This window comes from Abramis brama (genome assembly GCF_963993115.1).
Source record: "Abramis brama genome assembly, chromosome: 2".
NCBI classification, from domain to species: Eukaryota; Metazoa; Chordata; class Actinopteri; order Cypriniformes; family Leuciscidae; genus Abramis; species Abramis brama.
In genome coordinates this window covers 55,768,833-55,789,445 of record NC_139964.1, presented here as the reverse complement: position 1 = coordinate 55,789,445, position 20,613 = coordinate 55,768,833, and the positions used below count along the sequence as shown (strand labels likewise).

Genomic DNA, 20,613 nt, shown 5'->3' with positions numbered 1-20,613 from the left:
GAAAGAAAGAAATACTTTTATTCAGCAAGGATGCATTAATTTGATCCAAAGTGGCAGTAAAAACTTTTACTTTATTACAAAATCTGTTCTTTTCAATGCTGTTCTTTAGAACTTTCTGTTCATCAAAGAATCTTGAAAAATGTATTACAATTTCCACAAAAATATTAAGCAGCACAACATTGATAACAATACGAAATGTTTCTTGAGCAGCAAATCAGCATATTAGAATGATTTCTGAAGGATCATGTGACACTGAAGCCTGGAGAAATGGCTGCTGAAAATTCAGCTTTGCCTCTACAGGGATAAATACAATTTTAAAACATAATAAAAAAAGAGTTGCTTAAATATTCTTAATTAAATAAATGCAGCCTTGGTGAGCATAAGTAAGAGACTTATTTCAAAAACATTAAAAAACTCTCATCGTCCTCACATTTTTGAACGGCAGTGTTTTTAGCTGTATAATTAGAGAGTTTTCTATTCCTAGATATGACTGTCACATTTTTATTGAGAAGTTGTACTGTAATGTGTTTGAATGTGTCTTCTCTTGAATGTGTGGCACTGATTCTGTATAAGTGAGATAATTCTTTCCATTAAGCAAAATGCTGAAACGTTTATTCAGGCTTTCCTTCAGAACGGGTGCATAATTTCCTCATCTGCCTTCCAGTAATTATGTGGAAGAGTGGAAGCCTTTTTTTTTCTCAGTGGAAGGCTTGCGGTTTGCTGGTTGTGTGTGTGTGTGTGTGTCTGTGTGTGATGAATAATCTTGCAGTGTAATGAAAAGAGGGTTGCTAGAAACAACAGCATCAAAGGAGCACCACTCTGTCTGTTAGCATAACCATGAACATATCCGGCCTGGGTGTGGACACGCTTGACGGAGCTTGTGTTTGGACGCCTGTGGTAGAGCCCTACTCAGTGTGTATGTGCGTGGTAGCTAGTTACGGTCTGTCTCCAGTGGAGTGTTTGGGGGACAGCAATCACAGCGTGTCTCCTATCACAGTAGACCATCATAAACGCTTATTATGAGGCCTAGACTGCACACTGATTACACGGTACTCATGGACTTATCCTGTTCACACATGCACACACACACACACACAAGCAAAGACTCTAATTGTATGTGCACTAGCCCAAATTTCACACAGAGTAGTGATGCTATTTTTGAGGCGCTTTGTAATCTAATAAAGCCACATTCTCCAAGTTCATATTGTACACTTACGTTTATTTATTTAACCCAATTCAAAAAACTTTCAGTAAACACATCAAACAGATACTCAGACAGTAATCAAGATGCAGCCAATGGACCCTTCCATGGACCTTCACATTTCTAGGGTTTCTCAGTAGTAAGTCATAGTCAATGTAAGCATAGTAAATCATAGTTGTGTATTTTTCTGTAGTGGTGAAAGGAAACTACAACAAATGTATTAGTTTTTGCATTCTTATTTGCTCCAATACAGCAAAAGAAGAAATCCACAATAGCATTGTTTTGTTTCTGTATCATACCCTCTCACAAATACAGCTGCGCCATTAACTAGTTTTCCAAAAAATAATCTCCCATCTGGTTTTCAAGTCAAGTCACCTTCATTTATAGTGCTTTTTACAAAACAGATTGTTTCAAAGTAGCTTTACAGTGATAATAGGAAATTAATGCAACAAAGATTGTTTTGGCTGTACAGCAGATCTAGAAGAAAGTGTCTTAATTTATTCATTTCTGTTTGTGCCGCTTATGACACCTTTTTCACCTGAAAACAGAAAACTTTTAATGCGTTCTGGCCGTTCATTTACACAACAACAGCGTTTTGGTGGCCTGAGAACACAAACTTTGAAGTAGGCTTCAAAGTGCATGTTTTTTTTCCACTTTTTCTTTAAGGAAACGAGTTTTAATATCATTATGAGGACATTCCATAAGCACAATGGTTTTTATACTGAGCTAATGACCTTTCCTAGCCCGTAACCCTAAAATTACCCCTAAACCAAAGCTTTCTGCATAAAAAAAAAACACCATTTAGTATCCTTTATAAACTGTTTTCCTCATGGGGACCAAAAAAACCCATAAAAATCTATTTCAGATAATTATATATGTATTTTGTGTTATATATGTATTTTTTCAGAATATACAAGAAAGTGGCAAAAATGTAATCTAAAAAAATTACAAAAATCATATTTTTAATAATACATAATTATTTTAAATACACCAAACAGACACACACACACATTGGACATGTTCCATGGTAATTTCATGGTATTCTAGGGTACCATGTATGTAAATACTGTACCATGACATATAAATGTGGTGATCATTCAGCATCATAGTATATTCCACAGCATCTGATACCTCAATACTGCCACTATACCTATTGGTTAGGGTTTTGAGGACAATCTGTGTCACAATAATGTCTGTAGCAGCGAAGTTTCTCAGGTCAGCAGTGATGTGATCAGAGCTGATGACACAGTCCACTGGGGTAGCAGATTGCGCAGATGTGGTCATGTGACCACAGGCAAGGGCACTGTTTATTATGATGCCACTGGGTTATAGTTATTTAAGGACATTACAGTTACCTCAAAGCACATATCACAACTCACTGAGCCAGAAAAGGACTGCAGCAATCTCGCTATTTCAAGCCTGCGTTTCAATAATGTAACAGGGACATTCGTCACAGTGATCTTTGCATTATACATCACATTTGGGTTTGGACTGGCAGATTTAGAAAGAAAATTGTTTTACTGTGTATAAAAAAGAAAGATAGGAAACATTTTAATGATAATTAGTTGTGCATTCATTATAAACAGGATTACATGTTTCTATTTATTTAGATAATCAATAGTCAAAAATAAAGAAAGATTAGATATGTTTTCATTAATTACACTGACTGCCTAATGAGTGTTCTTATTAAAGAGTATCAAAGACTAATATGAATGTAGTGTTGTATGTCTGTGTAACTTCTACAGGCGGTTGATATATACAGTCTCCCTTCATTAAGAGTGATGAATGATGTGTTGATCGTTTGTTGTGTGACTTAATTTCCAAAATTAGCACATAAAAGAAGCTATGTGATCAGAATCTGAGGGTCAGCAAAACTCTAAATGTATCTGCCAGCAGGGGGCATCAGAGAGACTTTGTGATTCATGGAAGGTGGTTGAAATGGATAGTTCACCCAATTCTGTCATAATTTACTCACCCCCAAACATTTTTGACGTTTTTTTTATTTTTATTATTATTATTATTATTACTACACAAAACTAAAAAAGAGAAGTTTAGCAGAATGTTGATGCTGCTATTTTATGACATTATTTTTTGGGGGGATGGGGGTTATCAAAGCTCCAAAAAACATCTTAAGAGTAAAGTTCTTACAGCTATATTCAGCTATATTCAATATTAAGCTATATAAGTGTTCTGAAAGCCATACGACAGCTTTGTGCGATAAAGAAATTAATGACAGAATTATTTTTATTTAACTATCCCTTAAATGGTGGCTGTCAAATCAATCCACTAGAGTAATATTCAATTTGTACCTTTCACCGCTTCCATGTGTTTCTTGTGGCTAGTTGGCAGGTTTGTGTGTGGAATATTTTAAGGTTGCTGTGTAAATAAAATAATTTGCTGATTACATTTAAACGAAGACTATATTACCATCCAAATTACAGTTCTTGTTAAATGTCATCCCTACAGCTGTTCTGGGAGTTTGAGAGAAGCCAAAAGTATAGCAAAATGATGGACACATATATCCAGCCTTAATCCTCATGTTAAGCTTAAAATATCGAATTAATACATAAGAGAGCTTAAACATGGGTAATTGACATGGGAAGCAATGACAGCATCACATCAATGCCTGTACATATATTTTTCTATAATTTGTGTACAATTATTAGACATTTTATGACCTCATATACAGTACATTAGGAGACTACATGGAATATTTTAATATACATTTTAATAATTTGTTACACTGCTTGGCTATTTAAATAAAATGAAAAATCTATAAGGTGACTAATAATAGTGAAATAGTCAGATATATACTTTTGTACTTTGTTTCTTTTGTATAATTGACAGTAATTGGGAAGGTGAATAACTATTTTTTTGCAATGAATTATGTTTTTTTAACCTTGTAAAGAATGTTATTGGGGGTGAAGTATGAAATCATTTTATCTAATGGTTCTTGATGGTGCATATAGATTTCCATGTCACTAATATATACATCTTTTAGTCCCAGTGAACAGGATAATACTTATGTTTCTACATTTCAGATGTATTCAGTGTAAATTCTGATTTCTCAGTATGCAGTTTGTAATATATGGATATAAACTGATTTATTAAGGTGAAAATGGTTGGTGTGTAGATATATTGATTGTTTTCTGTACGAGAGATCTGTGAGTCAGTATTCATCACAGATAATGGGATGGGAAACCATATTTTGACTTGATATTTTAGCCTGTAGAAGATGGGGCCAAAATGCACTCTCAACACACACACACACACACACAAACACACACACACACACACATGCACACACACACACACACACACACAATCTCTCTCTCTTTCCTTCTAATGCACTCTTAATGTGCTCTCTGGACCTTAGTGCATTATCATTAAGATTCAATCCCAGCATGCACTAGGACTAAAGAGAGGGCAAATGCTTTTTGTGTGGCTGAGTTTGTTGCTTAAAGCTTTTGTTGCAGAGCTTTCTATCAGTCTTGTTTATTTCTTTCTTATGATATCATTTAAGTAACTTAGTGTTCTTCTAGTGTGTGGGTGTGTATGCGTTGTCTTTTTCTTGAGGAGTATATGTGATTTTGGACAGTGAAATCATGCTGAACATAATGACCACACTGAACACGCGCTCTTTTACAGTGGACAAGAACCCTAAAGTGCCCAAAGCTGCTGGGCCAACAGCTGGACGGACACAGCAGCACAGCCCAGCTAGTCCTCAAGGAGGACCGACGGAGGAAGAGGAAGAGAGAGATCTTCGTCTTCAAAATGAGAAGAAGAGTCAATGCATCCTGCACCTCCGTAAACTCATCGTTAACAGCAATCGGCGCCTGGAGGCTCTCGCCTTGGTTGTGCAGCACATCTTCAGCGAGGTTTGAAAGCTTTACTGTTTAATATTTTCTCTCTTTCTTTCTGTCTAGATAATCCTCTATGCAGGTTTTCTCCCTATTCATTTTCTATTGTACTTCCTTGCAGTGTTTAGTGCTCATTGTTGGTCTGTTGACCTGTAGTGCATTATTGGTCTACATGCAGAGAGCTGCCTAAAATGGGGTTTTAAATGGAACTGTGTGTGATAAAGCACTAATTTAAGGTTATCCAAGTCTTCTTTAGTCTTCCTAAATTTTCTTTAGTAGTAAAGTGTGACTACAGGGTAGTTCTGTTTGAGAATGAGATTTGGCATAATTAAATAAAATATGTTTTATTTCATCTTCAGTAAATATACCTGGACATTTTACGTCACATCTGACTTTGCAATTGAGATATAGATATCTGGAACTAACCTTCTTTTATAGATATAAAAAATGTGAATGCACTTTCCATTTAAGTTTTAACCATCACTTAGATTTAACTATCAGCACATTTTCAGATAGCTAAATTCTAATTTTGACGAGTTTAAATTTCAGTGTGTGTGTCGAATCAAATTAAGATACACTATGCTGTTTGAGGTTGGTAAGACTTTGTAATGTTTTTTATATATTTATTTATTTATATAATTTAAAGAAGTCTTGTATGCTCTCCAATGTTGCATTTAGTTGATGAAAAATACAGCAAAAACTGTGAAATACTATTACAATTTAAAATAACTTTTCAATTTTAATAAAAAAATAATAATAATTTATTCCTGATGTTAACGCTGAAAATGTATTTATTTAAAATAATTTATTCCTGATGGTAAAGCTGAAATATATTTCATATTTTTTGTGAAAACCATGGTGTGTTTTTATTTCAGTGTTCTTTGATAAATAAAGTTAAATCAGCATTGATTTTAAATGGAAATCTTTTATAACACTATAAATGTCACTATAAAAACAACACGATTTAATGCATCATTGCTGAATACAAATAAGAATTTCTTTCAGAAAACTTTTGATAGTGATAGTGAAACATCATTAGATGATCTTATATGATGATTATTCAAATTATCTTCTTCATCTTTTCTGTTAGTTTGATTATAATTGCAGATATCTCAAATTTTCATTTCATCCTTCAACTGTAATTGGGTCAGTTGCAATTATAAACATCTGAAATGTAATTATGGATAATCGCATGCTGATATGCTTGTCATAGCGTATGTGCCTGTTTGTTATGTCTAGAAAACAGAAGTAGGAAACGTTTTATATGGTGGTACCATTAACCAACATTTCCAGGTGTGTTGGAACTAAGAGGGCTGCGGGGGGATGTTCTCTCACATTCACTCTAGATGTCATGCATGATTTGGGTTAGTCAATAAGCCAAGTTTGACCTGAGCCTATCATGTGATCTGTTTGCAACCCACCGAAAACACAGGTTCCTATTAATTCATGCTCATCGCCATCAGACCCGCACATGGGCCTCTTTAGCTAGATGTTGCACTTGTGCATTGATCTTCCTCTTTTAAATGACTTCTTACCCTCAGCCATTGTTCTGTAAATGAAATGTGGCTACGATAGTGACTTCAACCAGCACAACAGAAGCCACACAAGTTTCAGAGGAAACAGTCAGTCTTATTGGGGTCTCTTTGACTAAATGTCAGCCATCAAACTTTAATTTTAGGGCCTGGCATGATCAAATATCTGGGAGTGTCTGAAAAAGCCCTTTATTTTGTGATTGGCTGTATCCTGGATACAAACCTGTCACAGCGCTAAATCTCCGTTTGCTTTCTTTCGGTTTGCAAATATTTGCAGATCAAAAGAGGCTGTCAATCACTAGGTGTTACTGAGTATTTAAGGATTCTCGTTGGTCTGAATACATCAAATAACCATGAGGTACACACAATAGCAGGATAGTACTAGAGTTGAAAAGATCAGAATCATTTTCTTTGGGTGTCTCAAAAAAATATCATTAAAACTGAAAACATGAAATTACAACTAACCAGTTATTCAATCATTTTTTAAATGTTAAGCCTCAGGTATTTAGCTTGCCAAACCAGTTAAACTGAATAATGAATCACCGACATTGACGCATTTTGCCACACTGCTCATGATTGATTGAATGCCTTTTTAACATCTTAGTAGGGAGTTTCTCAGATGTTTGTGCAGACCTTTTTTTAAGGAAGGTTAGGATGGTGAAAGCTATACACTCAGTCTGCATTAGTTCGTCTTCAATTTATTAAATTGTATAATCACTTTTGAAACTTCTGTGGTAAACTTAGAAGAAAAGTGTGAGATTGAAGTTTCATAAGTCTACTGTTTGTTTGACTGGGGTGTAGTAACACGCTAGTGTTTTGCATTTTGTTTTTTCTGACAGAGTAGGAATGAGCGTAATCCCACCCTTATGGGCCCTGAGGCAGAACCGCTGACTATAAAATCATCTAGATGTAAAATGCTCTATTGAATCATATACCGCACTCTCTGACGATGTTTGATGATCTGAAGGTGTGAATCTTTAATGTAATTCCTGCATGGCTGGCAGAAATTTTTCTTGATTTTGAATTTTAGGTGCGATTAATTGAAGCCGGAGAGATCAAAGTGAGCAAGAATATAACATACACACAAAAGGACCTACTTAGAATATTCAACAAGATTTATTTTTTGTTGATTGGATCATGAAAAGTGCAAACTTTTCATACAATGACTGGTGCAGATAGGCTGGAGAAATAAGGTCTGCTGATGGCAGCCAAAAAAGGCATTTCAGAGGTAGAATTGTGTTGAAAGGTTATGACAACACATCTTTTTTCCTTGAAATGGTGTGCGCAAATAAATCATGCACAAGGCCAGAAACGTGTTTTGAGAAAGTAAACAGGGTCAATTTTGATTTTGTGTTGACTTTAAACTTACTCTAATGTGCCTGAACCCACCTATAGGTAAACACTATTGTCTAGGTTTAAAGTAGGGGACTTCTGTAGGCTTATGTGTGCTAATGTTAGTGTAACTATGTTAATAGGTTACTCAATGTGCACCCCACACCCATAGTAATCTTGACCCCAGGCGTACAATTACATCCAGAAACCCACAACTTCTTTCTTTCTTTCTTTCTTTCTTTCTTTCTTTCTTTCTTTCTTTCTTTCTTTCTTTCTTAAACTTCAAGTCAGTCCTTTTTCTATCTCATTCCATGCATTCCTCAGTGTCCTATATAAAATGCGAATTTGTTATCTTATCTCCTTATCTCTCAGTAATAGCAAGTCGCCCCGCCATCAATTATTCTTATCCAAACAGGGGAAAAAAACCCACCAAGGATACTTCACAAATTTTGCACTTCTACTCCAGAAACCCCACATACACTCACATGCACTCTAGGAAACACACAAATCTTTTGCTTTCATTCCACTCAATGAAAAAAGAGAGACTTTGCTTCAGGGAAAGTTGACAGTTTTAGCACTTGTGTCACCCACAGTGATTGATAGTGAGCACAGAGGAGGTGAGATGTTGCTGTGAGGAATGCACCAGCTGCTACTGAGCCCAAGGGGGCGGGACTTAGGGAAGGGGCAGGGTGTATTTTCCCACCTCACAGCTGTTTGGCTGATAACAGTAGAGCAATGTTTCTCTGTACCTGCCCACCGGCTTTCCACCATACCGTATTTCATAGAATATGGTTGCATGTCGTTTTTAGCCTGTTTTTTTTGTGGAAAATTTCGCTCTTGAATGTCCACTGAAAAGTTATGTATCTTAAATTGTATATTTAAGTTGTCATATAAAATCATACCTGAAAAAATAAAGCATTCAAGCACATGCTAATAGGTTATTTGCATATGCTTGAACTGCCATCAAAACTATTGCATTTGGATTTGATTAAAATCTGTTTGGTAGTTTTTCTTTCTATGTACTCATTTAACCTGATCCTTCATATATTTTTTCTTCCCCCATTTATATTTGAACTTGAACTGAACAGCTTTGCAGACCTATAGTCTTCTGCCATGTTATGGTTCCCACGTTGACCATACCGTTATATAAACTCCAATGCACCAAGCGCAATCTCATTTATAAAACAGCCATGTTATGTAACTCTGATATCACCTTTTGGACTTACTTCTTTCCATGTACCCTGGAAAAATGTGATTCATCTATTACTTATATCAGTAAGGACCAATCAAATTGCTTGCCCATAAAACCAAAAAAAGATTTTCTTCATAACCGCAGAACTGAGTTTTCCACCTACTCACTCCTTCAACATTCATCTTTCCATTTTCTCTCATCTGAGTTTGCGCTCCCTCTCTCTTAGGAGGAATACGGGGGCAGGTTAGTGAAAGGGAGGGAACGGTTTCTAATGCAGCGTGCCTGGAGACTGATGCTGACAGACCAGTTTTAAGAGTAGAGAAGGAGGAAAGTAGTTGAAGATCGTTGGGTTTTAGGGGAGAGGAGAGGGCAGGAGGAGAAGATGGGCTCCTCCGGGAGCAAACCTGGCCTAAAGAAACACCCTGGCTCCAAGAAGAATCAAAAGGTGCAGTCTAGTTCCTCTCCGTTTTGAGTGATTATTTTGCAACTACTAATATTGGCAGATTTACTAGTTACTACTGTTTCTCAGTAAGTTCTTTCTCAGTGTGTTGGCTTTTTTGATTCTTAACTTCCTGTTCAACAGCAGAACCATTGTTAGGCTTGTTGGGTGATTGATATTTTGTAATGGCAGGAAATTCTGAGTTGTGTGTGTTGTACATCTGTGATTAGGTTTGGAGTAATATATTTTGTTTGTGGTTCAAATTCCAGTTTGTTATCAGAAATTATATTCAGCATGCAATACAGTGTAGTGCACAGTCATGTGTTTGCGTGTCACAGAAAGTGTTCTTGTGTTTTGTCCATGCTGAGTGTGTGTGTTTGAGGTGTAAACCCGTCTTCGTATCTTAGGCCGTGAACCCAAGTGTGTGCTGGTATAGTAAAAGTAACCATAACATGGAGTTTGACTGGAGATTTGTGTGTCAGCATGTTCTGTTAAGTTTGTCTATCACGTGTTTAGCAGTCTTTATCACAGAACATAGTAATCTTTCCCAGGCTGTGTGATCTTTGGCAATTTAGAAGTTACTGTGACATTAGCCAGCACTTGATCACAGACACACACATACGTCTTTACTGAAACATTTAATTCGGCCACACACTGACCCTTGATCACGCCTGGTGATAAGAAACTGATTGAGATGCTTCTTATCCAACAACAACAGCCCATTTTGCCAATACAGACAGTGTCAAGATGAGAGCCACGCGTAATACATGATATCATTGAAAAGACTTGGGGATTGTTGTGTTTAAACATAGTTAGTATCTAAGGGTGAGTCTTTATTCAGGGCGTAAAATGAATAATAAAATGTGTTGGCTCTTTAAAACATCTGTGGGGTCAAATTGAAGCATATCTTGAACTTTGTAGAAGTTTTGGGGAAATTTCAATGAGTGACCTGCAGCTTTCAGTAGGGCAGTTGGTCTCAAATTTTGGACCACTGGTGGTCCGTGAAGGACTCTTATTTAATGTTGCTTCTAAATAAATAAACTAATTATAATAGAAAAAAAAAGTACCACCATTAAACGGCCAATTAATCAATGAATTAACTGATTAAGTTTAAGCATTAATTTGTGATTAAACTGTGTTTGATGTTTGAAGTTTTAGTAATTTTATGTGCTTTATTTCTGAATTATCTTTAATTCATTTTTATTTTAATCTTAGTCATTTTAGTACTTCAAATTAAACATATTTATTTTTGTTAGTTGCAAATTTTAGTTTTTCCAGCTAATATTTATATTATAATTAATGAAAATAAGCTTTCATTGTTTTGTTTTTTTTTGTTTTTTATTAAATAAAAAAAATAAAACCTCTGTCCCCTAGATTTGGTTATAGTAGACCAGATCTGCCACATAAAAAAGTTTTAAGAAATATTGCAATGTGACAAGCTATAATTCGAAAAAATATTTAAAAAACATTGCTTTTTGTATTATATATTTGTATTTTAAATTTTGTATTATATAAAAATTATGCCATTTTTATGACCTCATATTATTCATTAAACTACATGGAATATTTATCCTTTCAAAAATTATTTTTTAATGAATATAAATTATTTATTCTATTTTGTTTTTTATTTTATTCTATATATTTAAGTCCAAAATCTTTGTAAAACATATTATTGTCAGCTATCTTTTTACATTTTCTTGATTGGTTTGAACGATTGTTTTTCAGTTCTGTTTCTGTCATTTGTTACAGCGTGAGGTGGCAGTCAAGCAGAGGGAAGAACTTTCGGTCCAACTCAACAACCTGCAAGAGCAACTGGGTAAGCAACACATGTCCAGTCAAATGCACAGAGGCTTGGTTTCTCTGTCCATTCTCAAAGCTCACAGAACGTAAGCTTTCATGTTGGTTAGATAGCTGTCATTTAGCAGGTGCTTTTATTCAAAGTGACTTGAAGAACACTAATTGTAGGGAAAGTCTCTGTGAGAAACCTTGGGATAACTGCCTTGCTCAAGGGCACAATCCTGATAAAATAGGGCTGAGTGAGTGTTTAGTTTCGGGTTCACACCTACTTGAGATTGCAGAATTTAGTCTTTTTTTATTACAGATAATTTACCCGAGCCATATTTAGAGGCCAGAATATCACCGAAACTTAAGATTGGGCTCTTTTTTTACTTGTGGTGGCAAGCGTCACTCAAATTTTCTTTAGAACATGTACAATTCTAGTAATATTTCTTTGTCTGTGTTATCATTAACACCAATTAGCACTTGTATGAGGCTTCACTGCCTTGGAGTGATTTGCCAGTCATATATTTGTTGTTCGATGATGTTCCTACATTCCAGAGTGAGGCTTTTTCATGTTTTATCCTGTGTTATGCTCTTGTGATGAGCGTTGTATTGATGAAACTGTACAGCTCAGTGTTTGGGAATTGGGAAACCGATATGATCAACCACACGTCAGACACACTCCAGCTGTTTTATTATACCCTGTAGACGTTTGGCAGCCTTTCACTATGTTTGGAGTCTGTGTTTTTATTTGTATGTGTTAGCAACAAAATATGACTACTCTATGCGTATGTACATTGAACTCAAATACACACACATTCTTGGCAAGCCCGGACACACACATTTCTAATGCTGTAGAATGTTAAGGAATGGCTGCTTGTTATGTTTAATTAGTTTGGCCTTACGCACTGTCATGGCCTTTGGCTTCGGGACAAGTGTGAAGGATGTGTGTGGCATATGAGGAATGTTTCACTCACACTGGCTTCTGAATGCAAGTCTGAAGGTGCAGTTGGCCAAATGACACTCTGCTCCTAAAGTTCACTGCCCTTTACCTCACAGAATTCAAAGAATATTTATCACGAGGCTTCCAGAACATATGCTAACACATGCATGCTACATTTAAATGTCCGCTGAAAATTTGAGGGAAATCTTAACTTCACTCCGCAGACCTTGTAAATGTAATTTTGGTTTAAATGTACTGGTGGTTCAATCCTCTAGAATATAATTCTTACCGCAGTAGATTCTAGATTTCACCCTGGATTTTACTCAATATTTAGGGAATTAAGTACACTATCATTCAAAAGTTTTTGAAAGAACGAAGTCTGCTCACCAATGCTGCATTTATTGGACCAGTAAAACAGGAATATTGAGAAATATTATTACAATATCAAATAACAGCTTTCTATTTTGACATATTTCAAATTATTATTCCTATGATGGCAAAGTGGCATTGTTTCAGCACCCATTACTTCAGTGTCACATGATCCTTTAGAAATCTCAAGAAACATTTCTTTTTATGGTTAATGTTCTCAGATGAATCTTTATATATGGTGTGTGTAAATAGTGTGGTTACCAGTACATTCTACTTTCCATTCGGATTTTATCGATCCTTTAGTGGATTTAACCACTAGTGCATTCAAGATTCTATGTTAGATTCTACTGGCTTCTTAGAGAATTGAACCATCTAAACTTTCTAGACTTTGAGATATAGACTTTTTCATTGTAAATTTTGTTTTTGTCAGTCTAGAATATAATTCTCACTCCTTACAGAATTTTACCACTAGTACATTCGAGGTTCTATTCTGGATTTCTATTCTGGTGCGTTCTAGATTTTACTGTCTCTGTAGAGAATGGAACCATCAGAACATTCTAGAATAAATTAAATTTGCAGTACAATCTAGATATGTATAAATATAATTCAATTTCTAGAATCTGTTAAAGATTCCAAAGTTAGTGTCAAGACCAGAACCTTTAAGACCTAAACCAACACCAAACTCCCCATGGCCAGGATTTTGGCCGAGACCTGTTTAAAAAGTATTTTAGTGAACTGAAAGAGATAAGGGAGAATTTATTCCTGCATTCATTTCAATTAAACATAGTATGATGGAAATAAACTGGAGACCCAGATCCAGACCAAGCCACCGAGCAATAAGTCCAAGGCCAAGTTTATATAGTCTTGAGAGTGCTGATGACCAAGACTCATCTTCTTCCTAACTTGCTCCTCTCCTTCACTCATTCCCCAGGTAACTCTGTCTCGTGCTGTGAGCAGTTGGAGAAAGAGAAGGAGGAGGTGCGTGTGACTTTGGAGGAATTGTTCCAGAAACTACAGGAGCAGCATCAGACAGAACTACAGCAGCTGGAGGAGAGACTGAAGGACTTCTACTCTGCAGAATGGGACAAGACCCACGAGGCCTATCAGAGGGAGGCGGACAAATGCAGGGCGCTCATGCAGCAGCAGGTAAGATCTTACCTGGGCTTTCACAAAGAAATCACGAGTCTTATGTAATCCCGTTTAACTATTCAAATCACACAGCTCCAATCACGCAATATTACATGTGTGCGAGTGCTTTTTTTTTCTTCTTTTTTTTTAAATGTGTGCACTCTTTTTATTTGCATGTTTTTGTTTCTAAATTATTCATGGATGGATGTGAATAAATGGTATCAGTAGCTTTGACGTTAGCTTTTACGTGATGCTGAATCCGCTCTGCAGGACAAACCAGCACAACATAAGGGAAAAAAAGTACATGTTTAATGTTTTCATTGTAAGATGATGAGTATGGTTTCCACTGACAGGTGGATGATGTGAGGAACAAACAAGAAGCTCTGAGGAATCAACAGGCAGTGGCACACACTGAGCAGATAGCAACACTGAAACATGAACATGAGACTTCACTTGCAGGTAATTTCACTGCACTCATGAAAAGGCCTATTGTTTATCCTTTCATTTAATGTTCTATATTTTGAATTTGATGTAATCTATTCTGTCAAGACGAGATCAATCAGATTTATTTGTTTCTTTTCCAGAGCTCAGGAAGACACATGAACAGGACAAGCAAGAACTTGATAAAACAGTGAAGGAATCTGAGGCTATGCTCAATGTATGCATCGCCATCTTACAATTTAATTTACGAATATGAATAATATGTTACAATAACTTACTACTGAATTTCTAAAAACGTAGTATTGAGTTATTTACTCAAATTTAAAATTGCAAATAAATGTGTATGTATCATTGTTTTTATATATGTTATTCATTCACTGTTCTCCCCTACAGGAGAAAATTCAGACTTTGACAGCAGAAAACGAGGCTTTGAAAGAAAGACTGAGAGCGGAGGAGGAGCGGAGGAGAGCTCTGGCAGACAAAAGTCAGGTAAAATTTGCACTTTGCAATGATGCATTAGTCACAGTAAAAGCACAGGGTTGGTGAATTTAAATCCTTTTTTCACTGATTTGATGAACAATCCCCCAAACTACCAGTAATATAAAATTATAGTATTTATCAATATTTTTATATTGTCAATATCAATAATTTTATTATGTGCTTTTAAAAAACGTTAACAATAACAGCACTCTAAGAATTGACCCTAATAAAGTCCATTACAAATGTGTACATTTGTGTGGTTCTTTTGTTCTTATTTCGGCAAGCTTGTTTACAACAACCCCAACCATAGTTTCGAGGGGGTTAGTGGGACGTCCATGTAAAGCCAGTTACTGTGGCCCATGCTAAGCCTGCGATCCATAGAGATGTTAAGTGTGCTTCTTTGTCTTCCCATATGGCGTGAAACACAAACTGAGCACCTGTTTCTCTGTGTGCAGAAGGACGCCCACACACTGTATTTGGAACAGGAGCTGGAGAGTCTCAGAGCTGTGCTGGAAATAAAGACCAACCAGATACACCAGCAAGACAAGAAACTCATGCAGATGGACAAACTGGTGAGGATGTACTGTTTTATATATATATATACATAAATCACTGTATGTATAATAAGCCTTTGCCAGGTCAACTGCCTTCCTGTCTGGAAGAGTCTGCTGTGACGTCGCATCCCATGATTCCCATCACATAATTATGCACTGTCAGATATTTACTGATTGATCACCTTAAAAAAAATAGTTCATTCAAATCAAATTCATTCATTCAAATTTCTTTATTTGCTTTCCCGTAGGTCTTTCTAAACTTGAATGACTTCTTTTTTTTTCTTTCTGTGGAATGTAAAAGAAGATACTTTGAAGAATGTTTTTAAAGAAAAGTCATATAATAAAAGTCATTTGGATCCAAAATAACATTGGACCCCATTGACTTCTATTGTACGCATAAAAACACACTGATAACTTTAAAATATCTTCTTTTGTGTTCTGCAGTATAAAGAAATGCATACAGGTTTGTAACAACCTGAGGGTGAATAAATTATAACAGAATCTTCATTTTTGAGGGAACTATCCCCGTAGGAATAGCCCTCAGTAGACCTGCTTTAACTTGCCACATTGAAACCTTCTAACTCCAGAATCCAGAAAGACTGAAAGTAAATATCTTGGTAATCAGTATGAAATTTGTTGTATTCGCTATAACAACCGCCTCACTCTACATTATCCCGCTTATTACATGGCTACCCACCAAATAAATCAATAATTTGACACAAAATATTGATTTAAAAAGGAGTTTATTGATTTAAAAACGATTGTATTGCTTCCGCTAAAGAAAACAGTCCATTCCGTCTCTACGGTTTGAATCCTGCGTCCATAGCAACGCTCTGTTTTTCATGGCAACGGTGTGTTATACTTCGCAGCGGTCTGTTATCAAGAAATAACAGACCGCATTCTACATTGGAATTCAACCAAGCCATGTAATATAGGTCAGTGTATAGAAAAAAAAAGGAATGCTATATATTTAATCAAGGGAGCATAAATGCAACTAGATTCATTTCATTTTGGGTTTACCATTGATGTAGGGTCTGTTTGATGAATAAATAATATGTTAATGTTTTTATCATTGTTCACAGATTGAGGATAATTTGAAACTGGAAGAGTGTTTAAATAAAGTCCAGCAGGAGAACGAGGACTACAAGGCAAGGATGGACAAACATGCTGCACTTTCAAAGTAAGATTCAAAAATTTAAGGCGTTTGATTTGTCATCTTCTCCTACAGCATTTTAGTTTATTATATTAGTGTATTATTTTCTCAGAGCTTTTTTTTTCTTTCTGTTTGACTGTAGGCAGCTCTCCTCAGAGCAGGCCATGCTTCAACAGACCCTACAGAAAGAGTCAAAGGTCAACAAACGGCTATCTATGGAGAACGAGGAGTTGCTGTGGAAACTACACAACGGAGACCTCTGCAGCCCTCGACGCCTCTCGCCCACCTCTCCCTTCCCCTTGCCCCAAAACTCCACCTCCTTCTCCACAACCCCCATATCACCCAGATAACCTCTGAACTCAGAGGCACCTATGGACCTTTTGGCCAATTTATTCCTATAATAGGACTTGTACACTTTGTAAAGACTCGTAAGGTTTATAAATGTTCCCTTTTCCAGTTAAAGACAATGATGCACAGCTGCACTTCTAGATCAAGGAATTGCCTTGTTCTGTTACATGCTTGTTTGTTCTTTTCTGTCTGTCTGTCTGTCTCTCACATCTCTTTCACATACATACACAAACATTTCTCTGAAGAGGGAACATACCTCAGGGCTTGTACATAGAGTACCTCTTCCTCGGACTGTTGTTTTCTGTTATACTTGTGCTCTTTTATCCCTTTTTAATTAAAAATGGTTTGTACATGGTAAGTAAAAGATGTAAAGCTGTCCTATTCATTGTATGCTCACAAGAACACTATATGATATTTGCAGAAAGGATTGAAAACAGGATGCAAAGCCCTCTATTTGCTTGGGTTGGTTATTTTTAGAGCATATATACAGAAGGTTTTGTTCAGAAAGGGGGAAAAAGACTTTCAAGAAAGAAGCTTCAATGTCAACCTCACCTTTAACTGGATTGCATCTAGATCCAGATCTCTGTTCCTAATATTGTGGAATGTATTTACTTCTCTCCCAAACTGTGTTCAGTGGCCCTCACATCCAGAACGCTTTAGGTGTGAATGTGTCCCTATCTCAACCGCAGTGCCCTTCCTTGCTTTATTTTTTTATTATTTTTTTAATTAATGCATTAAATTTCTGAATGTTTATCCTTATGTTTTGTATTGTTTATTGTATTGCAAATAGCACATGAAGTTTAATTACTTTCTGATTTTTAAACTTTGAATTTGTTTAAATGGGTAATAAAGAAATGCATTAGAGTTACACAGAGGAAATATTAGGGAGTTAAAATATGGTTAGCAACAGATTCTGGGCCAAATCTGGCTTGAATTCGGCACAGTCGGCACTTCTGGTTTGATTCTCCCAAACTTCCACTCAGTTTTATCTCACACTTTCTCTGTAAGAGAGCATAACAAACTTGCTGTCATCGTTTACTTTCACTCATGTCATTTTTTCTTCTGCTAAACACAAAAGACAATATTTTGAAGAATGTTGATAACCAGTTTCTGTATTTGTTGTCCATAAAATGGATGTCAATGGTAACCGAACGGTTTATAATTCAGATAGATAGAGAGATATAGATATAGAGATATATATATATAGATAGATAGAGATAGATATAGAGATAGAGATAGAAATCCCCACAGAAGAAAAAGTCTCACACAGTGGTTGGAACTACATGAGTGAGCATGAACTATTTCTTTAACCTACTCTGCCACCTTGTGGTTAAAGCTAAAACTTTTCACTTTATGTGGAATGACAAATCATATTGTATAAAAGAGAGTGACCCCTAGTAGATATAAATGGAAAAGCAAAGTTTTATGTTCTCCTGTAAATGGACTTCTGACAAGATAGGTTTACAAACACACAAAAAATTAGTCTATACATATTATATTTGAGTTTAAGACATGCTTGAATATTTCATTGAGCTATTTCTAAATTTTTGTTATTTATATGTCCACATTTATTTCAGTATAAAAACTTGAAAGGGAAGCAAACTGCAAATATAAATAATTATTACTAGGCAGATGGTAAGTATCACACTATAGAGCTTAAGTATTTCTTGGTGTGTGTGTGTGTGTGTGTGTGTGTGTGTGCCTGAGAGGCCAGGAATGATATAAAGGGCATGTGTGTTCATGTTAGAGAGAGCACATACGTGTGCATGTGTCAATATCTGTATGACATTCCTCACAGACTACATTAGCTAACAGTATTTGCTTATTGAAATGCACTGAGAAAATGCTGACATTATTCCTCCACTGCATGATTTTGACAGCCTACTATAGATCAATATAATGCCATATATTCAGTGATTGTGCAAACACAACCCAAAGCTCAGCTATTCGGGTAGAAATATGACTAACTGTAAAAATCTGTTCAAAATGGATGTAATTCCATGATAAACTCTCAAGAAGGTCTGTTCAAACTGGGTAGCCAAATCAAAGCTTTAAAGCAAGTGAAATTAATCCTAAAACCATTGATAAGTGTTAGAATTGACAATTAATTTAGAATAATACCGGTAAATCTTTATTTTACACTGTCCTTGTTACACATTAAATGTACTTACTGAAGTAATTACAGTCAATTGCAAAATGCATAACTACAAGCAACTTAGCCTAAACCAACCCTAACCCTAACCAATAAGTAGGCTACATGTTAAATTACTTAGTACTTATTTGTGTAAGTACACTGGAACAAGAAAATAAAGTGTAACAATAAAACCTACTTATCTATTTTTTTTATTATAATGCATTTGTGAGTTTCTTAATCCATGTTCATCCTCAAACTAATAGGCCTATAGGTTACTTACTAATAGTTTGGTTGGGCTAATTCACCTTGTCATTTTGTTCTTATCATCCTTCAAGTGACATTGTTCTATACAACTGTCACACATGTCACACATATGTAGGCTACTGTTTTGTCTCTTTCATGAATTCAGTTTCAATATGGTCTATCTATGAATTGTCTAATATATAGATTCATTTACGTAATACGAGTGCTTTTAATAAGACCAAGGTTGCATTACATAATATCACTTTTCTTTGACATTTTATCAGTAAAATATTTATACTGTTTCACTCATCACCATCATTCCATCAGTTACATTTCACAGCATCTGTACTTTTAAGGCATTGCGCACAATTCCCCAAATGCTTCCGAGAAGTAAAATAGTACCACTCTTTTGTGTCCTCAGTTTGTTCGCTAGCTTGATCTATTGATAATCTCATCTTGAAATACAAATATACAACTTTTAATGTCAAAATATATAGCGAACAGATAGGAATTCACAACAAATTATGTTTTAATTAAAATGAGAACGGTATCCTTCCGCCTGTTTGTTTGGATATGGGGTAAAGATGGCCGCTACTGGACAGGCGGTTACTCCTTGTGGAAGTCACACTACGCATTGACACTTTATCTGGGATTTTAATAAACGTCACATGGGAATAATTCTCATGCTCCAGTAATTGGTCGCCACGACGTTAAGGGTAAGTTTCCTGATTATTTACTAAAACAGCCTGCTAGTTGTGCTTGTGCAGTTGTTTCTCTCTCTCTCAACTTCTGTTAGCTTGCTAGCTCCCTCACTAAAGAAATTCAAAGTCATTTCAACAAATACCAGCTTATCTCGTATCCCGGAGTGAATTGCCACTCAAATGTGAAAGTTTTGCTCTCATTTGACTAAAATTCATAACATATTAAATGGGACACATTGATCTGGAGCGCTTGAAGGTGGACGAAGTGGTTTGTATTATCTGAGAGTGATGCACCGGTCAGATGCCTTTGTGTCAGGTGGGCAAGTTTAACACCACCAGCACCAAGCCCGTGTCAAAATAGAATAACACCAATGAGCTAATATGATATTTAGCTACTAATCCTTTTCTTTCTATTATGACCATTAACCAGACATGAGTCATTTTGTTGTGGTGACTCTGTTGGGGTGTTTGTTTCTCTTAACCGGGAGTTTTCGCGGGGATCTGGAGTTCAATGGCTCGTGCCAGAGGTTACCATGGAGATAGACCAAAAAAACCTTCACGCGCGTCTAAAGTCACTGCTAGTCATCACGCTCGTGAATTTTATATTTGTGAAATCTACTTTTTTAATAACGTAACCGTCAGATTATAATATCTTTAATTACTCGTCACGTATTCTGCACAGTTTCACCTGCACAGGTGAAAGCCCCTGTGTAACTTAGGAGAGAAGCGAGTGTTTTTACAGTCTGTGGTGTTGACAGTTGCTAGCCGGGAAATTGAGCGGGTT

General features: G+C 36.0%; 2 protein-coding genes across 10 annotated transcripts in view; both read left to right on the top strand.

Annotated features, from left to right (window-relative positions):
* mtus1b (microtubule associated tumor suppressor 1b) overlaps nucleotides 1-17,510 on the top strand; it is a 46,192-nt gene extending 28,682 nt beyond the window's left edge. The window contains exons 7-15 of the mRNA XM_084097227.1: nucleotides 4,850-5,079; nucleotides 11,306-11,372; nucleotides 13,579-13,793; nucleotides 14,129-14,234; nucleotides 14,360-14,433; nucleotides 14,610-14,705; nucleotides 15,152-15,268; nucleotides 16,333-16,430; nucleotides 16,546-17,510. Coding sequence (XP_083953353.1) covers nucleotides 4,850-5,079; nucleotides 11,306-11,372; nucleotides 13,579-13,793; nucleotides 14,129-14,234; nucleotides 14,360-14,433; nucleotides 14,610-14,705; nucleotides 15,152-15,268; nucleotides 16,333-16,430; nucleotides 16,546-16,753 — 1,211 coding nt within the window. The 3' untranslated portion in view covers nucleotides 16,754-17,510. The remainder of the gene's footprint in view (nucleotides 1-4,849; nucleotides 5,080-11,305; nucleotides 11,373-13,578; nucleotides 13,794-14,128; nucleotides 14,235-14,359; nucleotides 14,434-14,609; nucleotides 14,706-15,151; nucleotides 15,269-16,332; nucleotides 16,431-16,545) is intronic.
* A 2,179-nt stretch (nucleotides 17,511-19,689) lies between these two features.
* The window catches only part of pcm1 (pericentriolar material 1), a 47,340-nt gene continuing 46,416 nt past the window's right edge, over nucleotides 19,690-20,613 (top strand). For 8 of the 9 annotated variants that reach the window (XM_084098286.1, XM_084098285.1, XM_084098284.1 and 5 more), the window contains exon 1: nucleotides 19,693-19,844. The gene's annotated coding sequence lies outside the window, so the exon portion shown is untranslated. Of the gene's footprint in view, nucleotides 19,845-20,613 lie in introns of all 9 variants that reach the window. The other variant, XM_084098281.1, reaches the window with a different exon arrangement.